This window comes from Frieseomelitta varia, unplaced genomic scaffold, assembly GCF_011392965.1.
Source record: "Frieseomelitta varia isolate USP_RPSP 00005682 unplaced genomic scaffold, Fvar_1.2 scaffold_144, whole genome shotgun sequence".
Lineage (NCBI taxonomy): Eukaryota > Metazoa > Arthropoda > Insecta > Hymenoptera > Apidae > Frieseomelitta > Frieseomelitta varia.
Window position 1 is genome coordinate 167,306 of NW_025109128.1, and position 25,643 is coordinate 192,948.

General features: G+C 42.8%; 2 protein-coding genes across 6 annotated transcripts in view; one reads left to right on the plus strand and one right to left on the minus strand.

The window, feature by feature from the left end:
* Positions 1–25,643, plus strand: part of LOC122533003 (pseudouridine-metabolizing bifunctional protein C1861.05) — a 36,680-nt gene that overhangs the window by 3,195 nt on the left and 7,842 nt on the right. The gene's annotated exons all lie outside the window — the stretch shown is intronic.
* Positions 1,883–25,343, minus strand: LOC122533099. Of its 2 annotated transcripts, none has more exons than XM_043662499.1 (5): positions 23,027–25,343; positions 16,537–17,642; positions 10,896–11,337; positions 6,040–6,403; positions 1,883–3,461 (listed from the first exon to the last, which is right to left on the minus strand). In XM_043662499.1, the coding sequence occupies exons 2-4, from the start codon at positions 17,236–17,238 to the stop codon at positions 6,117–6,119; spliced, it is 1,431 nt and encodes a 476-aa protein (XP_043518434.1). In that variant the 5' UTR covers positions 17,239–17,642; positions 23,027–25,343; the 3' UTR covers positions 1,883–3,461; positions 6,040–6,116. The 2 variants fall into 2 exon arrangements, with proteins under 2 accessions (XP_043518434.1, XP_043518426.1); XM_043662491.1 differs by having other exon boundaries at positions 1,883–3,466; positions 23,027–25,339.

Genomic DNA, 25,643 nt, shown 5'->3' on the forward strand with positions numbered 1-25,643 from the left:
TTCCTTGTATTCATATTTCAGAGGAGTTATAGAACGTTTAACAGTATTTACATACAATTACGACCACATAGGTTTTATGTACATTTAAGAATATGTATTGAATAACACGAACTCATAGTGTAGTATAGGGAAGAGTGGTATGATACAATAATATAATATGAATAACGCATGATTAAAGCCAAAGTTAGAAAACTATGTCCATGCAGTGTATCGAAATTAATTTAATCAAATGTTCTGTAAGGTAGAACATTTTGAAAAAAGATACTCGTTCGAATTAAATTCTTCCAGGTTGTTTTTAATGTCTCAATTAAAAATGTACTTGTAAGAATTCTTTAAAAAAAGTTCGAGATAAGCGTTTCCCGTTGTGCATAGTAATATGCATGATTATGAAAGTATAACGAACGCATTTTATATTCTAGTTACACTTTTACCCATACTTGGCTACGGTAGTCCTATTGGGTTTACCGTGTACGAAATAACGTACATACCATATCTAACCATTTACAGATACAGTAAATTAGGTTTCTTAAGCAGGCACTATTCAAAGCTCCCTCTCTTTCATTCGTCTCGATATACGTATTACATTTAAATATCAATCAGTTACAAATTACTACACATGTTGAATCATTTTTAAAGCCTCTCTCATTATAGAATCGTTATTCATCGTTGACTGGATATATATACGTCTAACTAAAACATAGAGTTACGAGTCTTTCGTTCGTTTAACGAGTATAACGATTGAACGATTGAACGAATCGAAGAAACGAATTAAAACGTGAAGAAACAGTATATCACTGTTTCGTTTAGCCAAAAGTTTTGAAGCTTATTCTAATTAAAGGTAGCCATGTAGGTTCTCATGTTTCATGGGCGGCTTACAATAACATAGTTGCCTTTCTAAATGATCGGTTTAAAAATTAATTAACGCTATCTGTTGTATGTTTTACATATAGTATATCCTTATGTACATTTAGTGGCAGAGGCTGTATGTCTGCGAGGTGTAAGCTTTCATATTATTATTGTAGTACATTCAACGATAACTCGATGGCCTGATTAAGAAAGAACCCTCGATTACTTATTTTTCTCTTCACGCGTTCCATTTCTTTTTTCTCTTTTTTTAATGATAAAAAATTGTGCATGATAAAACTGAAAAAAAAAAAAATCTCGTTAGGAACGCGCAATAATCGTCGTGTCGTGTAATAAATGACTTCTTTGGTAATTTATTCACGTTATAACGTACGATGCTAAGAATACCCTGTTGTCCAGACTGATGTAATTACGAGAAAGACAAAAGATCAAATCTGAATTCTAACGATGAACCTCACAGCTTGTATCTTGATAGTCTCGGTGAACTTTCGTTCATGTTTCGTTTTAAACAAAAGTAAAGAAAGCTGATGTTTCTCGATATATGCATACATGATTAAATCGTGTGCAATGGATTCTGGCTTTCTCTTAAACAGACGATCGACTCTTAATATTTGACTACCATACATCGCTATATACAGTATCTACTAATACGTATATCCATTATTTTTTGCATTTGTAAACGTATATAATCCCTAAGATTCGATTAATCCTAGCTAGGAAGCCAATTACTTTGAGTATCGTATTATATTTATACGACTTACTGCACAAATCAATACAGACTACTCGCGCTGCATGTATCGTTTTATATAAAAAGAACTAGGAATTTATAGTCGTTACTCTTATGCGGTGACTTTGTGTGTTTTGTCTCTCTCTCTCTCTCTCTCTCTCTCTCTCTCTCTCTCTCTCTCTCTATATATATATATATATATATATATATATATATATATATATATATTTCTATATATCTATATATATATATGTATTTTTTCCTCAATCCAACGTTTCGCCTTTTTTTTTCTTTTTACTTTTCTTTTTTACATCTCCACTATTTAGTATAGCTCGTCGAAAAAAGAGATTTTCTATTTTTTTTTTCTCGTGTTTCCTATATAGTCGTATATTTTTTTCGCAGAGGGAGAATCAATTTGACAGTAGTATCCCACAATATTCTCCCGTAACTATCGCATTCTTCGTAATCCTCGACGGTTCCACTTCGAAAGTACGAGTTCGTTGCTAGAATTTTTACCATAAAAATGGAAATGGGGGGTGGAAAAAAAAGAACGCCGTAACATCAAAGAGAAACAAGTAAAAATAAACGTTCGCGTGACGATAAGCGATTAACCTTTGATATACGTATCTCGCCGGTATACGTGTGCTAAAAAACTTTCGATAGCGAGCAACGCACTGTACTCTCAATCGTGTATATATAAATGCAACCGAGTGCGTTGATACAGCTCAACCCAACCTTCGCGTTCACAGTTTTAAGTCGGAAACGCGGTAAACGGAGAAGCGGAGAGCAATTTCCACCGTTTCGCTAATTAAACGCGCTATAACGATATGTAATAAACGGTATTCAAATGTTAATTAAAAAGGGGCAGAAGGGAACAGATCGCTGGGAATATTACCATTTCAAATAGTTAATAGCGCACGATAGTTACATTTTGCACTTTGTGACATACTACTTGCGACAGTGATTCGCGCGGTAAAAATCAGTATATAATTTCGGCCTCGTGTCTGAAATGCTCTTTGGTTCGCTTCGATTCAAAGAGAGATGGTTTCATATAGGAAAACTTACTGCTAAAAAATAAATCTACAAAAGTAATTGATTATTTTTCATCTTTTTCTTCTTCCTCTTTTTTTTTTTCTTTTTGGTTTCTTTCGTTTTTTTTGTTCACCGACCGTGCGAGGACGGAAAGACGTGTGTAAAGAATATACGCGTAGAAAGAGAATCGAAAGGATGTCGGAAGGCAAGCACAGACCTTCCTATTCCCCCTTTGTGCAGCTTCGACGCACCTCCTCTGTTTTTCTTTTCTTTTTTTTTCTTTTTTTCACTTTTACGTAATTTTTTTCTTTCTTTCTTTCTTTCATTTTTTTCTCTTTCGCCCCTTCGCCTCTCGTTCGATCTTCCTTGCAATTCATTCGTGTCGATTCTCGCTTCACTGGCCGGTCGTGTGTCGTCACGCAAAAGGAAATTTACTCTGTTCGTCAGCACTTTGGGCCGCATCGTCGTGCAGACTCTGCACTTGCAGTGTACAATGTCACGAGGGAAGTGTATCTTGAAAATCGCGCGTAGTTGCTAAAATGATTCGTCCACTCGTCGCGTCGCTAGGTGTTTAGAGTAAACGAACGAGATACGGCAAAGTTAGTATCCTAGTCTAGCCTAGCCACGGTTTAGAAACAGTTTCATTTCACAGTTTTATTAAATAAATCTCTCTATCGTCGACTACAGGGTTTCGGAGTGCACCCTATCCGATAAAAGACGGTTCAACGATACACTTTCCTGGCGACGCGTAGAACTTTGAACGTTATTCGCTTATTGTGGGCTGGTGTGCTCGTGATGTCGGTAGAATCTTTAGAAACCTTAGCTCCGGTCTGCGGACCTATCCTTTAAAAAATGAAGATACGCTTAGTATTGTATATAGTTTGATTTGGTCGTTTTCGTTTATGTTTAGTAATCTTGTAATCGCGGTATCGATTTTTGTCGAAGTTAAATGCTTTGGTCTTGTGTTACATACTTTTTATTCCTTTTTTTTTAATTTTATATATATATATATTTATTATATATTTATATATATATATATTTTTTTTTCGTTACCGCCTAATGTTATTCTTTTTCGCTGCAGTCTTCCTTAATTTTATGCTACTCGAATCCTGGGAGACGTGAGACCTGACGATGCAAATGCTCGTTCGCAGTTCAGCGTAAACGTTTCGTTTAACGCTGACAGAATAATCCTGTTCTATTGGAGGAAATTCTGGTACAGGTCATCCACCGAGTTCCTATCTACCGAGACTAACGACGTGTCTGTCAATTAATCCACCTCCCGACTTCTAAAAATATATAGCCGGAAACTCGAGTTCAATCGCGATTATCAAAATGTCCGATTCTAATCCGATCAAGTTCGCAAAACGGGACGTTGAATAGGAGAGCTGATCAATTTGACGAAAATAGAGATTCGTTAATGGAATCAAAATCAACGGTGCGCCTGATGCTCGATACAATCGAATTCCCCTCTCCAATCGGAATTTCTCTCTAATACGAAGAATTAGAATCGATTATTGACGAATTCCTTTCTTCTCACATCTATCTAATTCAGGCGGTTGTCAATTGCAACAATATCGCCGACTAATATCGGTCTGTTGCAAATCTGCTGCCTCGATTGAAGCAACAAGACGCGAAGACAAAAGAGAACACGACGACCCGAAGGAATGAATTGAAGTGTAATTTTATTGTTACGTTATTTTCTGTTTTAATATCAATCGATAATACGGTTAGAATTTGCCTCGTGGTTTGACTAAAATAGGTTTTTCTCGAAGAGCACGAGCATTCTGTATCCAGTGTGTAAGTGTCAACGAGAGAACTGCTGGTGTTCGATCTCACGATTCTTTCGTCTATAGAACAATTTGACGATTCCAACAACGTTCACGATGACTTCTCGAAATGAGGCGATTAATCTTCGTTTACCCAGCAGATAGAGGGAACATTCTGGCGAAGGTTAATAGAAAAATACTAAGAGATGTCAATCGTCAGCGGCTCCAATGTTCAATCAATTTCGTTATTTTGTCGATTTAAAAGGGTATTCGTCTTTGAGAATATTTAAAAGAGGGTCTGAAACACAGAGAGTGTGTGTACAATGTATTATCAGCGATGTGTACGATTTAACAGTGAAGAAATTAGAGAAGGGAAGATTATGAATGCGTGGTTAATTGTAGAAATTCACGATTTAACGTAAAACGATGGATCAACGTCGCACTATAATCGCAATTGTTGTATCAAGTTTATCATGCTACGTTTTACATTCACACAGAACAAATTGAAGATCGAAACGAAGAAATGTTCGATTTGCTGAGAGATTGAAAATTTACGCGTTCACACAATTTCAGCGCGAGAGCGAGACGATACCATTTTCGTTCCTCGATGTTCGATAATTTCCCGATAACGAGAAAGGATGGGAAATTGTAGCGTCCTCGTAAAAAAAAAAAAGGGACAACGGGAGAGAAATTGATCTCTACCGGTACTGAAATTCGACGGAGGAAAAGAAAAACTGCCCGTTTTATGCTCTCGGAAGGGATATAAAGAAACGTTGCTCGAACATCGCGTGATTTGAAAGAAAGAAAAAAAGAGCGAAAGAAAAAAAGAAAAGACAGGATGAAGGATCAAACAGGAACCTCCCTTCGGATTCGACGGAAACGCTGAAGACGGGTTTACGCAAAAATCAATACCTCGTGAGCGTAATATCCTTCTCGATACGTCTCTATAATCAGTTGTGCCTGTGACGTGTGTTGTATTGTCTTCTGAAGTGAAAGATCGGGGTCTTCTCTTTATTAAAAACAACTCTCTATCGTTACGACTATTTATACGATTATTACAACACCTCTACTCTCTACGTTTCTCCCTTTAAAAAAGAAAAACTTAACCACTGAATACCGCACAATAGTACGCTAGATTCTCGACATGTACACGGGCTGTTGTTTTCAATTTAAACCATCCAATCTACGATACCTCGTACTAAAATATCTATGTATATCTATATATCTTATACAAAAGATATACTATACACTCCTCCTACGTTTATAAAACGTACGGTTTAATTACTCTTCGTTAACGAACCAGGGAGAGCTTTGTACATTAAGCAGGTTAGAGAACGTGAACATGAGAATCCGAAGGTCGATTCGTATTTCATCGCATCTCTCTCTCTCTCTCTCTCTCTCTCTCTCTCTCTCTCTCTCTCTCTCTCTCTATCTATCTATCTATCTATCTATCTTTCTANTCTCTCTCTCTCTCTCTCTCTCTCTCTCTCTCTATCTATCTATCTATCTATCTATCTATCTATCTATCTATCTATCTATCTTCTTTTGGGCAAGAGAAGGAAAAAAAAAAGATCGTTTCGCCGTTAGTCGTTAACACGATTGTTAACGATTCGCGTGTATAGAGAGCCACGCGTATACGGATAGGCTTACTTATACACGGTGATCTCGGCGGACCGATTGCTCCTGTAGAGGAGACGGTTCGACGTGTTTCGCCACCACTTCCATAGTCAGGTGCGCCTGCTTTGACCACCGGCTGTTATACCCGTGCCCGGGCTGCCGCCGTTCGACAGCCACAATCTCCTATTGAACTCTCGCATCTCGTAGTTGTTGTTCCCGTTGCTCTTCTCCCGGTTGCCGCAGTTGTGGTTCGCCGAGGTGGGCGTCGTTTCCTCGAGGATGAGCGCGCAGTGGCTGTTCGTGTCGCTGTCCGCGCCACCGTCCTGCAGATTGTTCGCCAACAGGGGATGCCTTCCGGTGTTGCACTCGTCCGTTTGGATCAGCAACGATGCATTCCCTGAAATTCATTTGTTTTTCTCTTATCATTTCTTGGGTAAAATCTTTCTTTTAACCTCTTGCGCTGGAACGACGTGCCGTGTTTGCAGAAATCGCAATATTCTCTCAGTTTAATTATTACATTTAATATTTATAACCCAGGCAGAACAAATAATAAATTTATCACCTCTTTATTACTTCAATCATTTCTGTCGGTTGAATACGGTGAATACGGTTTGGTCACTCGTTATGGTCCGCAATCAGTTGCCAGCGCAAGTGGTTATAATTGGAATAATTTTCAAAGCTGCTAAATATACTATACAGCGAGCACTTTCTCCGGAATTAATTATTTGCGAATATTGTTTCCCTGTGTTTTGTATTTCCGTGTTTTGTTGTTGCTAGACAACAGTTGCTCGACCGTTCTGATTTATCGATCATTCCCAGCAGCAATCTCGCCGGTAATTGCCAATAATGCGTGTTTCACGCGATAGAAGTGCACATGCAGTTGTAGGGAAAGGGCGGCAAGAACCTTCGACCTTTACGCCGTGACATCCGTTTTAATGTCGCGGTGGTTATCGATGCACACATCGCGTGCTGTACATCAATGCTGTTAGCTAGATCAAAGTCGGTACGTTTAAGATGCGTTGATCGCACGCGTTCGTTCAGATAACGTGGCCAACGATCGTTAGATCGATAATGGCACTCGAGTTAGCGACGACTGCCACGATCTATCAGATTAACGTAATCGCGTAAGATAAGAAAGGGGAAAGAAACTCGCTGATACGTATTCTCTCGATCGGTCTAGAGAGATTGAAGCTCGATGCCGAGGGGAGATATCCTCAGCTACGTGTTTCATCTTCTCCCTTTCGTGTTTTTTATTTCCACGAAGGAAGGGGAAGCAAGATAAATGTTTCAACGATTCGAAGTGACACAAATGTCACCGTATTTCCTTTGATTTTCCTGCAAACACGTTGACCATTGAACATTAACCTCTTGCCACGCACGTCGAGAATTTTTTGTTCCAAAATTGTAATATCCCCTCAGTTTTAAGTGAAACGAAATAGGCGAAACAAATAATAAATTTATTACTTCTGAATAATTTCTATCCTAGTGATGTCATAACCGACGAGTTCAATAAGATTGTATACGGCTTGGTCACTCGTTATGGTCCGCAGTCAGTTGCCAGCGCGAGTGGTTAAGGGAGAATTGTTTCAATTTAGTCTGAAACTTCTGCATCGCCTCTCCAAGAGGTCAGTTCTCTTATTCTTGGCTGGTTCTTTAATAATTGATCGGCCACCAATTACACGGTACAGGTGTGTGAAATTATTTTTATCCGCACGTGTTTCGAGGGTGCAGCGTAGCGCGCGTTACGGATTCCCCTCGCTTCGTTTCAAGGGCGTTAGAAAAAAGAAAAAAAAAAGAAAAAAAGAAATTCCCAAAGGAGCGGAGATTATCCAGCGGGACGTGAAACGGGGGAGCTTCATTTATCACAAGAAAACTGCGGCGAGAATAATTAGTCGTTCAGTTTGAAAGCTCCAGTGGAATTTTAACGTTGCTAATGAAGCCGAGAAACGAAGTCTCTCTCTTTTCTCTCTGTTCTCCACCATCGATTCGAGGAAATCATTGTCGAGATTCTCTGCACGAAGGATGTTTCTTGAGATAGGGCAGGGCGAATGATCCGGAAAGGGGGGATGGGGACAGCTGACAAGTTCCGGGAGAGAAACATTCTTCATCCTGTCTCTCTTTGACAGCCGTCAACGATCCGGCAAACCTCGAAGACACGGCCGGAGGCTTCCGATTACGAAACCGCGGCTTCGTTTCGAAGCTTTCAACGATACCCGCGCAATATCAACGTTGTGACATCCGCAGAGAAATTTCTGTAAAATCAATCGATCGACGCAATCGGTCTTCGTCTTTGCGATTTGAACGAGTTGTATACGGCGAGATAGATAGTTTTTAGAACCGATAAAAAAAACGCGACGACTATGGCAGACTTCCGTGGCGAACGGAATCTTTTTTTTTTTTTACGATGTCGAGGCGGACTCTCTCTTCTTATCGTTGGTCCGACGTGACCTTTGACTACGCCGCGAGTCTAGATTCCAAGTTAAAATCCGCTCTATCCGTTCGTGTAATTACCAGAGCAGGGGTACGAGCAGGGCGCTAAAATACTTATTATACTGGAGCACGCAATGCCCTAGTTCTTCTACTCAGGGCCCCGAGGAGTACGACGCGAAGCGTTATACGCGGGGTGTATTACTTAAATGACTAGCTCTCCCGTCCAGGACCGCCAGTTTCAACGTAGAATTATGCATTTGCCTGTGAAACGGCTCGACGTGTTCCCACTTTCTCGTTCTTTCGTGCTCTCGTTGCACGCGCGGTCTCTTCCGTGTCGTTAACCCCTTTGTCGTTTCGTGCCAATTATTTTTGGAAGTCCTTTTTTTTCCCCCCCTCTTCGCTCCTCATCTAAATGCTTAACGCGAGTCGCCTTCGCTCCGGTTGCCTTCAATCTGCTTGAAATTTCCAGCCGAAAACCGAGAGAATTGGAACGTTCTTCCAACACTGTATTTATAATACCTCTTTAGGTCAGTTTTTAATAACGATGCATGAGTTTGATCAAACTGTAAAGATCGGTCTGTTTTTCTCTGTCACTTGGCAGTCACATCCATCAGTCTATTAATTTAAAATAGCTTCTCCAAACGACAATTCTGAATTTTCCCCGTCAACTTTCGAAAAACCAATCTCTTCGAACACTCTTGGCAAATCTAAAATTGTACTCCATCTAAAAACTGTCTGAATATCTCTCGCCGGTTTTACATCCACACTGTGGAAATCCTCGGAGGAGTCCGTTAAACCATACCGGGGATCGAAACTCGCGTGTTACAATCCTCGTCGACGATGATAAACTCCTGCATTCGTGGATCTCGTGCAGCCAGTAAACATATTTGTTCACCGTAGATATCGCATGTCGAAGAAACAATCGACAAACGCAATCTAGATTCGCCAGCGAGCCTCGTGGTTGCACGAGACCCCGCGCTTTTAGTTTTATCTTCCGCGAATCTCGTTAACGGTGGTACGCCAGGGTTCCGGTCAGCTTCGCATCGGCATTGTTCGTTTTCTCGCCAGAGAATTATCGGATCTCCCCGTTTCGTTCCATTCAACAGTTTCGTTTGTTCATTGTTTATGTATGGAAGATACCAGGGAGAGAGAGAGAGAGAGAGATAATAGAGGCTGTTAGTCCGAGGTTCGCGAAAAGAGAAACTGGTCGTTGTTCCCGTTTTACGAATTCTCAATCGCGGAGCTGACGAAACGGCGTTTATAAACCGTGTTCGGTTTAACTCCATGCTCATCCAATTATCTCTCGTTAGGTTTTCGCTGTTAATCCGATCTTTTCGGCACGCCCCTGCGCCGTTTAGACCGTGTAAGTGCTATTGACTGCGAAGCCAGGCAACTGCGAGATCTCTTTCGACGAAAGGAGAAGGAATCGCGAGCGACCTTAATAAACGTTAAAAAAAAAAAAAAAACGATCCGCACGGTCGGCGAAACGTTTGTACGGGCACGCTGAAAATGGCGACAATGCCTCGGTTCTGAGAGAACCTTTCCGTGGGTGGAAAAACGCCCGATTCTCTGAATGAAAGTTACGAAATTTCTCGTGAAAAACTCCAGACGTCTCGCTTTCTTACTTCTCCTTTTGTTTTTTTTTTATTAACAGACGAAAAGCTGCTTAGCCTGGATATCATACACTTCAGATTTGATTTATGGTTTCAATTTTATATTGAGTTCTGGTAAAATGTTACGTTATAATAAATTGACTGTTATTTAAAATCCGTCTAATCTCAGTCGTTCTGAAACGATGATAAATTCATCGAATAGCAGAAAGATTTGTTCATGAATAGATTACAGAAGTTTGTTACACGGGGACGATAGAACTTGGAGATTTTTGTTGAATATTGAATACCATGTGTCTAGACATCAGTGGGATAGAAGTTGAGGTCAAAAATAACCATCTCCAAAAGACATTGATCGTGCGTTCAAATGGCTGGTGCCATGTGGCCATTTATAATCCAGCCACTTATCTAATATCCTGAGTTGAACCTACACACGATCATTCCACCCCAGTCATAATTTTTTCACGCTTCGCGTCGTCTGATCTCCGTATCATCGAGAAATTCGCAGGTCTCGGGTCGACTTAATACGTAACGATCAAAATGAACTTTATCAACGGCCCAATGAACACGCTGAAACGTTATTCCTCTTTCTTCGAATTGTCCAGACTATGATACAGAATTTGTCAGTCAGAAGATAGAATTCGAGTCATCTAAAATGTCAATTACTTACACAAAAAGTAAGACAAAACTTCTGTCTTTAGAAATGTTCATTTCAACCCGGTTCTAATGTTAACCCTAGCGAGATCAATGAAATCGTCGAGTTTCTCGATTGATATCAAGGCTTTAGTCGTGAGAGAAAGCAGGTTCTTATTATCGTTATATCGAATAGAATGGTTTGGTGAAACCTACCAGAAGGAGTGACAGCATTAGGGAGAGTCGTGCGCCGAACGATACTTCCGTTGTTAGTTGCTTCCGGTATCACTTGCGAGAAGGGCGGTTGCGTGAGGGTGGTCGCCGGCGGCGGTGGTTCACGTAGCAACCGTATCTTCTGTATCATTTCCCTTATCTCGTAGCGCAGTATACCCAGGAAACATAATTTCGCGAACGCTATCACGCAGAAGCCTAATACGAACAGCAAGTCCGCCGTTTTTCGCAGCCATCTCACCAACGATTCCTCGCAGCCCCTTGGGTACGGATGGGAACAAGTGTCACTGACGTTGCCGGTCGACTCGCAACAGGTCTGCGGCCATCTACCACCGAAGTCTCTGGAGCCAGTCACGCCGCAGCAGGTGAACTCCTTCTGCAAACGGTCCCACTGCTCGCTGAATCGTAGATCCTTGCCGTACTCCATCTACGATGAACATTTCACACAGAATTTTATCAGATAGGTGTCTTAAAAGGGTGTTGGAAATTCTTTTGGTAGATCGTTTTACTTAGGTTCGATATCTAGGCCTTGTTTCTATGGATTTCGAACTAACTAGTTACTGGTGAGTAAAAATATTTCGATAATTCGAAATTTTGCAAGTAATATCTGAATTAAAATTTTCTTTTAACGAGTAATTTTCCTTCTTACTAACTAACCATTGACTAGAACTAAGTTACTCGCGAGTAAAAATATTTCGATAATTTTACAAGTAATATCCAAATTAACATTTTTCTAACGAGTGATTTTTCTTCCTACTAACTAGTCATTGACTAGAACTAACTAAGTTACTCGCGAGTAAAAATATTTCGATAATTTTACAAGTAATATCCGAATTAAAATTTTTTTTTAACGAGTAATTTTTCTTTCTACTAACTAGTTACTAAGTAGAAATAACTAGTTACTCGTGAGTAAAAATATTTCGACAATTCGAAATTTTATAAGTAATATCCAAATTAACATTTTTTAACGAGTGATTTTTCTTCCTACTAACTAGTCATTGACTAGAACTAACTAAGTTACTCGCGAGTAAAAATATTTCGATAATTTTATAAGTAATATCCAAATTAAAATTTTTTTAACCAGTGATTTCTTTTTTCTCGTCTCGCTAGAGGATACATTTAAATTTGCCTGCAAACGCGAACTGATTTTCTGCGTTCAGAAAACAGTCGATGGCCTATTATGTCCTATTATGTCCTATTATATGACGGTCATAGAACTAGGAAGTTTTCGGCTTTGTTCGAAACATTATCGACGGGGCTAAATTTACGCATCGTTTGTCGAAAGGCGGCTGGCTGCAGGTATTTTTAAGTCGATATTTTTAACTCGTCGATATCGAACCAGTATTTACGACTTAGGAGATAGATTTAGGTGGCACGGAGTTCGAGGAACGTTCCCCGATTATCATTGTCGAATTCGTTTGGAAGATTCATTGGTAGAATTTATTCGAACGAAATTTTCAGTCAGTAGCCGATTCAACGAACTTCTGCCAGTTAAATCCACTTACTTGATCCTAATGAAAAATCACTATAGTAAAGGGGAAGATTATATAAATCATTTGTACACTGACAAGTTTATATCAACAGAGTTCTACCGTACGTTTACGTTACATTCTTCTACGTTCTTCGTAAAGAAGAGGAAACAATTTTTGAAATGTTTTTCATCGATCGAAAGATACTTAAATACGATAGATAAAAACTCGACAGTGGCGTTATCCATGAGGAAGAGAGTTTCAAAATGACGAGAAGGATAATGCAAGGCGACTCGCGTGGGTCTCGTGTATCCAGGTCGATCATCGGGGGGTATACGCACATTTTCCGTCGATTATGCGATCGACCCAGATAAGAACGGGGCTAAGAATAATGACTGCAGATACGGACGAGAGAAACGAGGTGAAACGTTGGCGAAAGGTTGGAATTGTTAGTAATCCCCGTGACACTGATTTTTCATCGTGACGAGCAACCAGGCGCCAGTAAACTAGTTCACTGTTTCTTAATTAGCTCGGGCCAGCTAGTTCATCCCCGAATATTTCCTAAATCCACACATCGGGCCCGTGTGTGTGTGAAGCTACACACACGTCAGTGAAAATATTTTTCTTTGAAAATTTTTAGTAGAGAAAGAGAGAGAGAGAGAAAAAGAAAAAAGCCGAGAATTCGTGTGTGTCTCGAGGCTGACATCGAAAAGAACAATCGGCACCATCTGAATGTTAGAATCAGCAAATGCGAAAGGACAGAATTCTTTTTTTTTTTTTTGCCTCGTCAAGTCTCAACAGTCGTGTGTACTGTCGCAGTAATATATCAACGTTCGCGTTCATAAAAATTTCAGACTGTTTAGGCTCCTCGGAGTTATTTGAAGTTTCAGGCTCGCTAGGCGCTCGATAGGCGCTCGAACACGCTGTCGCCGCCGATTAAAACTTTCAATCGTTGATTAAGAATTCGCTGGAAATAAACGAAGCCGCGTCGTAAATTTGCGGAAAGTAAAAGTCCGTGCCGAGGAGGAAAAATCGATTAATACCCAACGTCTGCGTCGTTTCTCAGCCGTTATCCTCTGCCGCGTTCGCGAGGCTCGAAACTCTCGTTTCGAAGATGTTAATTTCATTCTCCGTTCGTTCTCCCATGTATATTCAACGGTTCGTTTTACTTCGGCTTTGCGGACTAAAAGGATCGAATTAATTCGATCGACTCGAAAGTTCAGAATCGGTCGTTGCTTCACCCGCTCTTTTTATCTACTACGTGCACGATGCGCACAGTTTAATGTCAAGCGTCACAAAAAAGAGGGAGAGAAGTTTCGCGGCGTAAAGTTTACCAGGAAATACGTGAATATCTGTGTGCTAGTTTATAAATATAGTTGGAGAACTGTACGTTGGCTATGGTATGAATAATGTTCGCATCATGCCGCAAATGGTACCTTGCCTTGTCGTCGGGTCAGCCAACCACGGATGTTCGAATTGTAATGAGGCTACACATTTGCACGGAAAACATCGCGATGACGCGTGCAAACTTCTCGAGAGAGAGAAAAAGAGAGAGAGAGAAGAAAAGAAAACCAGACCGTTCGAGTGAATATGCATAGTAATATCGTAAAAAAGTCCACGCGAATCTTCTGCGTTTGAAACTTGTATCAATTGCTTGAATGATATTTAACCACTTGCGCTGGCAACTGATTGCGGACCATAACGAGTGGCCAAACCGTATACAAATAACTCTTTTTGAATTCATCGGTACATCACTGGATAGAAATTATCGAGAAGTGATAAATTTATTATTCTTTTGTTGCCTGGGTCACATTTAAATATACTTGAAACTGAGAGAATATTGCAATTTTCGGGACAAAAGGAATTCTCGACGTGCGTGGCACGTCATTCCACCGCAAGAGGTTAATCATATGGATGTTAAAAAGAGAAGAAAGAAAGAAATTTAGAACATAAATCCATAAATTTGTTCTAAACTCGTCGTTGCTATATTAATATCCAGACGTTGGTTTTTAATTTTAGTTTCAAGATCATTGATAAAATTACGTATTTCACATTTTTTTCATTCACTTCAGATCGTTTTCCATTCTACGCAAAAGCACGGATAAACCGTTTTAACTTTCTCTCCTCCTCCCCCCCCCCCTTCCCGATAAATCGAATTTACTTTTCATTTCGCGAGCGTATTACGGACATTTATGATCGTCTGTAGATTTAAATCACCTTAACATTTGCCGCGAGCCTACGACCAGGTAATCCGCCAGTGTCTAGCGACTGACGTTATATCCTATTCCTCTTACTGCCAGAGATTACATCGATTTTTTGGTCACCGGTCGACCCTGTATATTTTTTATGTTTATCGATTAAACGGTACCGGGAATAGCGTATCGAATAGGAGACACGCGGCACGTTTCGAATGAAAGCGGAGATCGGGAACGAAGTTGATGATAAATGGAAAACACGGTGCAGGAATACTTTCACCCTCGGATTGAACGCGATCCGCGCCAAGTCCAGACGCCTATTCTACTTACGACTTCACTGACAATTTTTACTGCCAAACGTTTGAAAGAGTTGTTTGAACCTGGTGCCAGCTTCGACACCGGGAACCTGTCCTTTCCACGCGGTCGATACTTCATTGAATATTACGTCGAAATGATTTGAGGCTGCCACGCCTTCGCTATTCTTCTCGCCCGATCGTTCCCTCCAGCTCCTCCCTGAAAAACCATTTCTTTTTCCTCTTCTTTTTTCTCTTTTTCGTGTTTTCTCGCGCTTGCTCGAGCGCTTACTCCGCCTTAACGGAACTGCACGTCGTATCCCGGACGAAAATTATCGTCGTTCTCGTCCGGACTGTGTGTTATTCCACGCAGATTCCTCTCGCGAAGGAGGAGCCGCGAAGCCTCTAACTTCCCGAGCGAAAGTTTGATCGAGCACCAAGAACAGAGAGAGAGACGCCTTGAATTATTCCAACGGGCAACTACGAAATGCCAATGCACGCGACGTTATCATGAGTTCTCGATGATATTTCACAATGGATATTTCCCTCTGGATAATCTTTCGTGTCCCTGGTATCGTACGCTTCTTCTTCATTTTTGTGTCAGAATGACGGTAAAGTGCAGCTCGTTGCAGGCCTTGATCGCGATATTACCGATTCTCTTATTGCGAAAACGAGCCGCTTATACCACGCTTAACGACCATTTTCTCCACCGACTATCGCGTATAATGGCATTCTCCTCGTTCGTCGAGCATAAAGCCGTCGTGCGTTTCTCTCGAGAGACTTCCCTTCTGGATATTCTCTCAGCTTAATAAGATCAGAAGCTGGAGCCTCGTAACAGCGTGTTTCGGAAGGAGAAACGTATCTACTCGATACCATCGTCTGTCGCAACTCCGAGCGAATTTCGAACGATTCTAGGTACACGGAACGCACGTTTAAGGGACAATAAAGCGATGCGTATCGCGACTCGATACGTGTTCCGTTGCTGGCGAATTACCAAGCAAGCAAAGGACGAGGAAATGGCCGAATAAAATTCGTCTCGCGAAGCTTGTTGGAGATCGCGATCACGTTGGAGTGATTTCGTTCGACAGAGGATAGATCGTCGTCGTGGATTGGAATCTGATTTGCAGCCTCACTTCTCTTCGGCGTGCCACGGATATAAAGTTTCCACGATGGAAAGACCTTCTAAGTCTTGACGTCTAACTTTTTTCCTCGCCGACCATCGAGCTACCTTGAGACGCCTAAGGTGAAGTTCGCTTGTGTAAGGCTCGACAGGAAAAAGCGGCAAGTTCGTATTATAAATATACCTAACGAAGTGTCCTAAAATTGTCAAAATGACAACGTACGAGATGAAACGTGGGTGAAAGTGAGGGAAGAAAAAGTCGAACAAGTGTAGAGATCTGCCAATTGAGGGAAGAATATTCGTCTGTTTTTGTAACGTTCAGAGGATAGCTTACTTTAGTTGCTGTAGAAGGAAGGAAAAAAAAAAAAAGAAGGAGTGACGAAGAGGTACGCAGTACACAATTGACAACTCGTAAATATGCAAAAAGAAAATTCTTCTGATATTTCTTTCAGGTGTTAAAACTCGTTATTGCACCGCCCGAAGGCCTATCCTTCCCACAAGCTCCCCGAGAAGAAACGAAAGATAAAAGAGAAGATAAAAGATACTGACCTGCAGTCGTTGTTTGAGAGTGGGCCTGAGCTCGGCGCGCATCCTCTCGAACCGGAAGACCCAGGCGACCCCGATCACCGCGTCGCCGAACAGCAACGCCAACAGCAGCACCCAGTAGGCGTTCAAAAGTCTGGCGCTCAATCGCCTCGCCGCTATGCAACCCAACAGTTGCACAAGGCCCAACTGCGTGGCCAACGCCAAGTAAGCGTAAAGGGCGGTCGGGTCGAACGCGCGTGGCACACCCGGCACCACGTAACGGCGTGGATCGCCGGTGAATAAAAGTGTTCGCGAGACCGCGGCGGCGAAGCCGAGCGCGCTACCGAGCAGCACCAAGTTACAGGTGTAGATCCAGAGCCGGTAATATCGCATCGCGACGTCCTGGCCACAGTCGGCGCGTCTTTGGGACGTCACCGACGCCGCCGCCTCGTCGGCGACGTACGAACGATTGCTGTCTCTTCTGTTGCCTTTAAATACTTCGTTGTTGTTGTTGTTGTTGTTGTTGTTATTGTTGTTGTTGTTGTTGTTATTGTTGAGGTTGTTGTTAGTCGTCGTCGTGGTAGTCGTGTCGATGGAGTGTCGATGCTCCTGACTGTCGTCGAGCAGGAATAAGAAAGGCGGCTTCGCGCTGCAGTCCTTGTTCGCTGTCTTTTGGCTGTGCGTCGACTGCGGGGTGACTGAACGTTGCAGCAGCATCACCGTCATACTATCGTGCCTCCCTGGTACGCGTGTCCTCGTCGTTAAGGATTATACCGTCCGGCTTGGAGAATAGAACCGGGAGCGTGTGTGTTTATTGAGAGACCTAGGGGGAGAGTCTCCTCCCGCGGAGGAGGTGGACGAGAGAAACGTGCAGTGAGAAACGACGTGTGTCACGCGAGCCACATTGCACGCCCCGGACAGTAGTCCGTTCTGTTTATTGCGGGCTTCCCGGCCAACCGTTCTACTCGTTCCTTCCCTTCTTGCTTCTTTACCGCTTCCTTACCGCGTCCGCTTCTTTTCTTCCTCTTCTTTCTCTTTTTCTTTCTTCTTCCGGTTACTTCTTCTTCTTCTTCGTCTTTGTCTTCGTCTGCTTCTTCTTCTTCTTCCACGATTGCAACTGCTGATGATTTCTACATCGGGAAAAGATCATGGTAATAATGGTGACGACGCTAGCAGCTGGGGAAGACTGATCGCTGTAAGAATAAGCTACGAACGATTTACGGCGCTTATACACACGCCTCGAACATGCTTGCACGCGGCTCGATAGTTTACAGCGAGCAGTCTGTGTTCACTGGGTTAGGGGATTGTGTCGCCTCTGTGTTAATAGATTGATTAGGACCCGTTTGATTACGGATTACAATGTCCCAACTACTGGCTGTCCGACCAATTGTCTGTCTAACTAATACACTTTATCGTTCACCGCCTGATTAACGAGCCACTGGATTATTTAGTTACATCTATTTTTCAGATCTATCATCGAAATGTGCTTCGTGTCTCCTGTCGGGTATCAATATTCACCGTCATTGTCGTTGCTATTGATCATTCATCGTCTCTGTTACCCTCTTACTTTTTCGTAAACGACGCTCTCGATAATTCATAATAAAATTCAGGAGATCGAGACTCACGATCTTTCTTTGTAAATCGAATTAGAACGCGTTATCGAAGGTTTCTCGAGGGAGAACTGTACAAGTCAGAGAGACGAGAAACCTCTCGGACCGAAATTGATCGCCAGCTAAATGATCGAAATAGAAACCGATCGAGTGTCGACCTTTTGTTCCGGTGTGACAACAATACGCGTTGCAGATTGGTGTCGACGATGTAATAAAGTTCCCAATAGGGGACGATTTATCTTGCCGGAATATATATGTACATCGGTTACCGTAGCGTCGCACAGTCCCGTCAGATTTCTCTGTTTCTCTGTCGTTGGAAGGCACAGGAAATTGATAAAAATATCGGCTCGACGTCGAGCGAAACGCGCATCGATGAACTCGCCGATGTAAAATTCGCCGTGGATATTACAGGCACGAGGCCACCGAGTTAATCCCGAGATTGTCAAGACATCTGGACGGCGGAAAATGGTGCCAGCAGGCTGAACGTATTTTTCAGGATATGTACACAAAACCAGTGGCTCTCGACTTTCTTCCAAAAGAAACACCACGAAGACATTGAATTTGGAATTTTCTGGACATTCTTAAAAAGGAAATCGTTGCACCGATGATTCAAGAGAGAGAAAGAGAGAAAGAGGAGACTCGGCTCGCTGATTATTCCTGAACTGAAATCTCGCGAATCGCAGCGATTCCATCGAGATTGGTGGGCTTTTCTTTTTTCGTGTCGTTGAAAGGACACGCGTAGCCACGTACTATCTGATGCACAAAGAGCGTCAGAGAGATACAGCAGGTAGTAATTATTAGCCTTCATCGTGATAGATCACGTTGTAGCAAGCATCGTACGCGGCGAAACGGCACGAACGGGTCACGAGCGTGTGTACCTCGCTAAATTGTATTTCTTTCTGACAGTTCTAGCGTGCAATAGGCAATTCTATTATCGATCTCCCTTAGCCCCAGACCAGCTGTGTTGCGCCTGTGTTCCCTCGCCGCTCGGCTGGGAAGAAAAAGACGAACGACTGCGAAATGAGCGATACGAAATGAAACGAAACGAAGTGAAACAAAACGGGACGCCAAGAGTTTCAGTAAATAGAAGCTGCTGAAAGCGCGAGAAAAACAACGACGATGAAAATGTCCGAGGGAAATGTTTTCTCGGTACATCTCGCTACGAGGGAATCTAGACTACTTCCCGTTGGAGTTGTGTATCGCAGTTTGCGCAGACGAGAGGAAAATGAAAAAATGGTCGAGGTAGTGCCGAAGTAAAAACTAAAGAATCGATTTATTTATTATACACGATTTGTTTTTAGATAAAGTCACGATGATTCTGTTCGAAGTAGATTTAAAATCTTCTACCATGTTCATATAGATTCTTCTTCTCTTAATCACTGGAGTCTAGACGAGAAAGGACAAGAGGAAAAAACGAAAAAAAAAAGGACCAACACAATTTATCCCGTTTAAAGAGTATTTTTAGATAAAATCGGCAGATTCTGTTGATTAAAAATGCCAATCTTCTAAAAATCCCACGCAGATGTGCCTTTGATATTTAATAATTGAATTATTAGAATCCAGAGGAAAGAGGAAAAAGCTATACCGTATAGCGTCACTGCCAATTCGATTTATTCTATATATTGTACGCGGAGAATACAGAATTTTTTGCAAAAATTACTGGAATTTCGGTACAAAATGCCAATTTTTTTTCACAACTACCACACAGTCTATATTCTTGTCTCACGTACTACTCAATTTATCCTGTATGTAGGATATTTTTTGGAAGAAATCTCTCTCTATCCAGAGTGTATACCATACAGGTTCTTCTTCATCGTCTGATAACTGGACTCGCTATACGCCGGTGAGAAATGTGATGCAAAAGAGGGAGATTTTTCAAACCTACGATGTTATATCGGATCCGCAGCTAGCCGCAGGCATCGGTTATTTTTAATAGGAATCACGTTTCTTATTAGACGACAACTTGCGTCAAACACGAGCTCGCTTTCATCTAATTCAAATTAGAGGAGATTCTCGCTCACGCTGAGAAGAGAGGCAGCGAAATAGATTGGAATGTCGATCGTGGGACGAAATGCCGTGGCTCGATCATCATTCGTGAAACGAACTCACATTAACGGAATATTTATGTAACACAGGCGACGAGGGATATTAAAGGATGACATTTAGAATCCAGTTAAATGTTGCACTCGCGTTTATTATGCCGCTGGATAATCAACCCTCGGTTGGTCTCTAAAGTTGATAGCTTCTTTCCGGCGGCGGTCTCCTCGAGCATTCATCGTTCCATCACGCTTCTCACGCTGAAAAGCCCGGCAAATATGGCAAATATACGTGGCAAGGTGTCTATTCCGTTAATGAGAATTTTCACTTTGGCTCTTCTTGCGTTCGCTCATCGAACGCAAGCCGGAATCCGGACGAGTGAATGGAATTTCAAAAGCGAGGGTTGATCCTCACGTTGGGATAAAGGTGTACGTTTATTCTGGTGCAAGTGTACTTTGTACACAGTGCGAGTATTTAATGGCTTTATCTTTATAGGGCACGCCGAACCGGGAAGAGCTGGTTAATGTATTCATTCGGAGATAAAATGGAAAATCTGAGTTTTACAAGCTGCCGCTCAACTGCGAGAATAAGAATACGGCTGAGGCACGTAGCAAGTCGCCTTTTTTTACCGCCTTATTTCGATCTTCTGCCCTGGAGATCTTCCGAAGGTGTCCGATGATTTCTACTAATCCAAGTGTTGATTTAACGACTTTTACTTTGTCGGACATCTGCGAGTTATCGAGCATTGCGGTTTGTTGAAATTGTCATTTTGAGCAAACGCTGACAAGATGGTACGTGAGTTGAAGACCTGAGTCGGACCTATTTAAAGCATCGTGAAAGCAGAGGCTCCGCCGGTGATGATGAGGATCATACCGTTCGATATCATGGTTCACGGCGATTGCCAGATAAGATACAATCGCAACGTCGAAGATTTAAGGGATGCGCGGAAAAGAGAAACGTGACAGAACGTCAGGATAGCTGAATTAACGGGTTCGAGTTCTTGGCACAGCTGGAAGACGTACCTAGGACACGTATCCACGTATAGTTGGGAATCACTGCGTCAGAGTTCTCTCTCGAGCTCGTGTCGGAATATATGTAGCTACGTGTATAGATAAACACATGGAGAGAGAGAGAGAGAGAGAGAGAGAGAGAGAGAGAGAGAGAGAGAGAGAGAGAGAGAAGGACGAAAAGTGGAGACGATACATGCATCCCGTGCTTCAGAATGCACACATGTCTCAGGTATTCGTACACGTATGTGTACTTACGTGTGGGTGGTTAAGTGCACGTTGCGCGCGGATCTAAGAAAAGAAAGTGGATAAACAGAGACGAGGGGATCGGGAGAACGGGAGACAAGAAAAATCTCGTCGTCGATAAATTCGCTAAGATCTTCGACGATGGGTGGAAGGGTAGGAAGAGTGGCGGTGTAAGAAAAGAATAGGAGAGTGTACGAAGCAGGGAGCATTGTGTTGACTCTCCGCGCTCTTGAGAACACGCTCTCTCGTCCATCGATATTATACACAGAGAGTTGAAGCAGAGAGTAGTGCATTGTAATGAAACACGGAAGAAAGTTAAGGGCCCATCGATCGTTTAAACCCTCTGCGCGCTTGCTCGAATACACGAGCCAGTTGGAAGAAAAGTCAACCTAAGCTAAGAGCAACTGTGACAGACTTTAATTTTATCAACGAATCGTCGAACATCCACAAATATCAACGTCAAGGACTAGATCGCAAGGAATTGAAATCAAAAAAAAAAAAAAGGAGGTTCACAGTCAACGTCCTGGGTCAATGCTCAGACTGTACACTGTTCAGGTTCGCGCGAGCACCGGTGAAAAAAAAAAAAAAAGAATCGATCCCCACGGGATGATCCTCTTCTTTTCTTTTCTTTTCTTTTCTTTTTTTCTCTTCCGTTTCCAGTGTCGCGTTAAGAGAAATAGAGCTCGGGACAGAGGGCGAAGAGAGACACCTGACCTTGCTCAGTGAATTAAACGACATCGCGGGTTGCCTCCGCGGAGAATAGGTGTCGGTGTCTTTTTTAATTAAAATTCTTTCGTTACACGACAAACGTAGCGAAAGCGGCGGAGGGAGGGGGAGAGGGAGGGAGAGAAGGACGAGAATAAAGAATGGGAGAGTAGGAAAGGGTGGCCAGAAAGAGGAGCGGCTCTGTGCGAGAGAGCTTTTAATTAGCTATCAGCGCGAATGTTTGTTACCGTTTGAAGGAGAGCCCGGTTATACCCAAGGAGGGAAAACGGTGAAACGGTGAGTCGAGAGGGGAAACTCGAGCGAGTCGAGGACGAGGGGTAGGGGAGAGGGGGTCGACGTTATGCAATCCTCCTCTCGACCTTCCCGAAGGAATTTATCATCGGTTTCCTACGAGCTTCTTCTCTTCCCCCTTTTGTTGCCTTTCAACGACGAAATACGAATTCATTCGACGATTGAATTCCGTTATCACGGCCCCGCCTCGATCGTCTCAGCTATCGTCACCGTACATTCGCACCCTTTCCGCGATTTTAGTTTCGGCTCCCGGCTACATCTTAAATGGAGGCACGTTTCCGCGAAAGATCTCTGGACCTTGTTCGACAATTGTACACGTCGTTTTGTATCGTCTTTGTCGTACGTACGTGCACTGTCACGAAAGTTAAAATACCGTCCCGAGGCTCGAGGCACTCGAGTAATCAACGGGACACAGGGGAGATATTTCAACGATGTTATTATTGGCTTTTCGCCCTGCACACACGTGACTTGACGCTGATGTCAGAAAATTGGAAAAAGCCAGCAAACTGCGAGAACGAACGAAGGGTAAAAAGGGTGAGGGAGAAAGAGAGAGAGAGAGAGGAGACCTTTCGAGAAGTCGAATGGCTCGTTACTGACCTTTAGACACGCGTTAAGCTGTCACGGTACACCATCAATCGTCAATCGAACGCGCACATCATCGTAGGGATCACAGGTATCGCGAGTGAGATCAATCAGTTTGGACGAGCGTTGGTTCGGCGAGACGGACACGAACGTGCTGGTCACGTCACGTCTATAAGCATCGCCGCGACCGCGAGCCTCGTCGAGACTGTTGTCCTCGTCGTTCATGCCAGAAGCGCTAGCTTCCGTCGTTTGCCTCTGCTTCTACCTCTGCTGCTACTGCTGCTGCTGTTGCTGCTGCTGCTGCTGCTGCTGCTATCGTTACCATTCACCACCATGATCTCACACGACTCTTCGTCCACTTCGTCATCTTCTCTCTCGACCACCTATCAACGTTCCTACCACTGGCTACTAGCCTCTTACTCTCGATCTCGTTCCGACTGCTGATCGAGTATCAAGCCAACAACCGCCTCGCACATCGGAAACGGAACGAACACTTGTACCTGACACGTACTACAAGATTTCCCTAACGAGTACACTAACTACCGCTTGGTCTCACGGTCCTCGCACTGTGAAGAAACGACAGCTCCAGATAGAGATACACAACGACACCACGTAGGCAAGTTTTATGCAGGCAGTTACTCGCGGGAGGAAGACTCGCCACTGTCACGGGGTCTCGCCACTATCGTGGAGGAGACGATGGTAACGCGGCTGGCATCGGGAAGAGTTTCTCGCGCGCGGGGGTGGCTGTCAACAGCGCCCGAGGTAGGCAACCGGACTGACTCCGCACTGCACGGTGTCGGCGACAGACAGCGCGACCACCGACGAGACAGAGATCGATGGATCGGCTTTCGCTGTACCCGAGAGGGATGAAACGAGAGAGAAAATCCGCGAGAGGCGGCGGCGGCTACCGAGGTGGATCGCGAGAGAAACGAACGACGGCTGGGAGGGGAGAGAGCAGCCAGTCGGGGGTGCACGAGGATTGGCAGGGGTGGATAGGAAGGGGAAACGTGGCTTTGCGAGAAAGACAGCGGTGGTGGAAAATCTGTGGTGGCACGTGTGCCAAGGGGGTGGAGGACGGGTAAGAAAAAGACGGGACGCTGGTGGAAGGGAAAAAGTGCGAGGATAGGGAAGTGGGCGGCGAGGAACGTCGGTAACGACGAAGGAAGAAAGAATTGGAGATCGGTGAGAATAGAGAGGGATGGGAAGGTTAACATTGTAAGGAGATTCGGGAGAGATTGGTCAGAAAATAGGAAGAGCACGAGAGAAGTGACAGAAATAAAACGGGAAAGCGGAAAAGCTTTGATGGAAAGAGGTAAGGGAAAAGGGATGGGAAATGGAGGAAGGATACCTTTGGCTCGAAAAATAACCAAGATGTCTTGAAGAGTATGAAAAATATGATGCAAGAAGAGTGTAAGAAACGATGACGAAGGTAAAGAAAGAGTTGGTTGAGGAGAGAAGTCAATTTGGAGAATTTGAGACTAGAAAGAGATAGTGAGATTGAAGGGGGTGGTGAAAGACTTGGATGGAATAGAATAAAGGAAGGAGAGGAAAGAGAGAAGAATGTTGACGAAACGAGGGGAAAAACCTCGTGAAGGAGGAGAGGGGAGAGAGACTGAAAAGAGAAAGTTGTACGAGATGAAAGGACAACGATGAAAAAAAAAATACAACAAGAGAAGATAAAGAAATTCGCGGAAGGAAATGGGAGAGCCAGAGCCAACAGGGATAATTTTATGAACAGTGGAGCGAGAAAATCGTACGATAAGAGAGAAAACAAAAAGTACGGAAGATGCGCGAACAAGATAAGCGAAGCAAATAGATTAAGAGAGGCAGATAGAATAGTAAATGAGAGGACGCTAAAAAAAAGTAAATACAAAAGTGAAGCGCAAACGAGTATACAGGTAACAATCAAAAAAAGTGAAAGAAGTTCATTCGACGAAACAAAGGACAGAAAATTAAAATATGGATGGAATGAAGGAAAGTAAGAAAGGAGATTTCGTGCGAGTATCAGTTTACTGCTCGATGATATTATGGCAAGTGTCTTTAGACACAATGCTCGTCTCGTAATTGAATCGTGGCCAACGAGGAAGAAAAAGTGTGCGAAAGAGGCGCGAGCTAGTAAACTCCTTGAAAATTTTCCCGCTTTTTTCCGTATTTATTCTCGGGATTGAGCTTGAGGGGAAAATTAATTCTTCGAACGCGTGATATCCTCGAGACGGCACGTATATGGGTACAATCATATCGAAAATGACTTTATAATGTCTAATCATACTGTAAAATAACTGGCAGTTATGGCATATCACAAGAATAATACACGAAATAAAAAGTTTCGTTGCCATTTCAGATATCTATCTCTAAAGATAATTCATTTTCAACTCGATCATGTATACAATTTCAAAATTTTTTTTCTTTTTTTCTTCTTTTTTTTTTTTGCTTCAAAAAGGAACTATTATTTTTTGCGCGCGTACATTATCTCAGGAAAGCAGAACTTTTAGTACGTCTCCCCCTTGAAAGAGATCGTTTCAAAGAAGAAAAATAACAAGGAGGAAGTATAATTTGATCGCTTACCGCTACCATGTAGAATTTAAAGACGATCGATCAATCGAGCCCCGTGGTGTTCGACGCGCGATTAGAG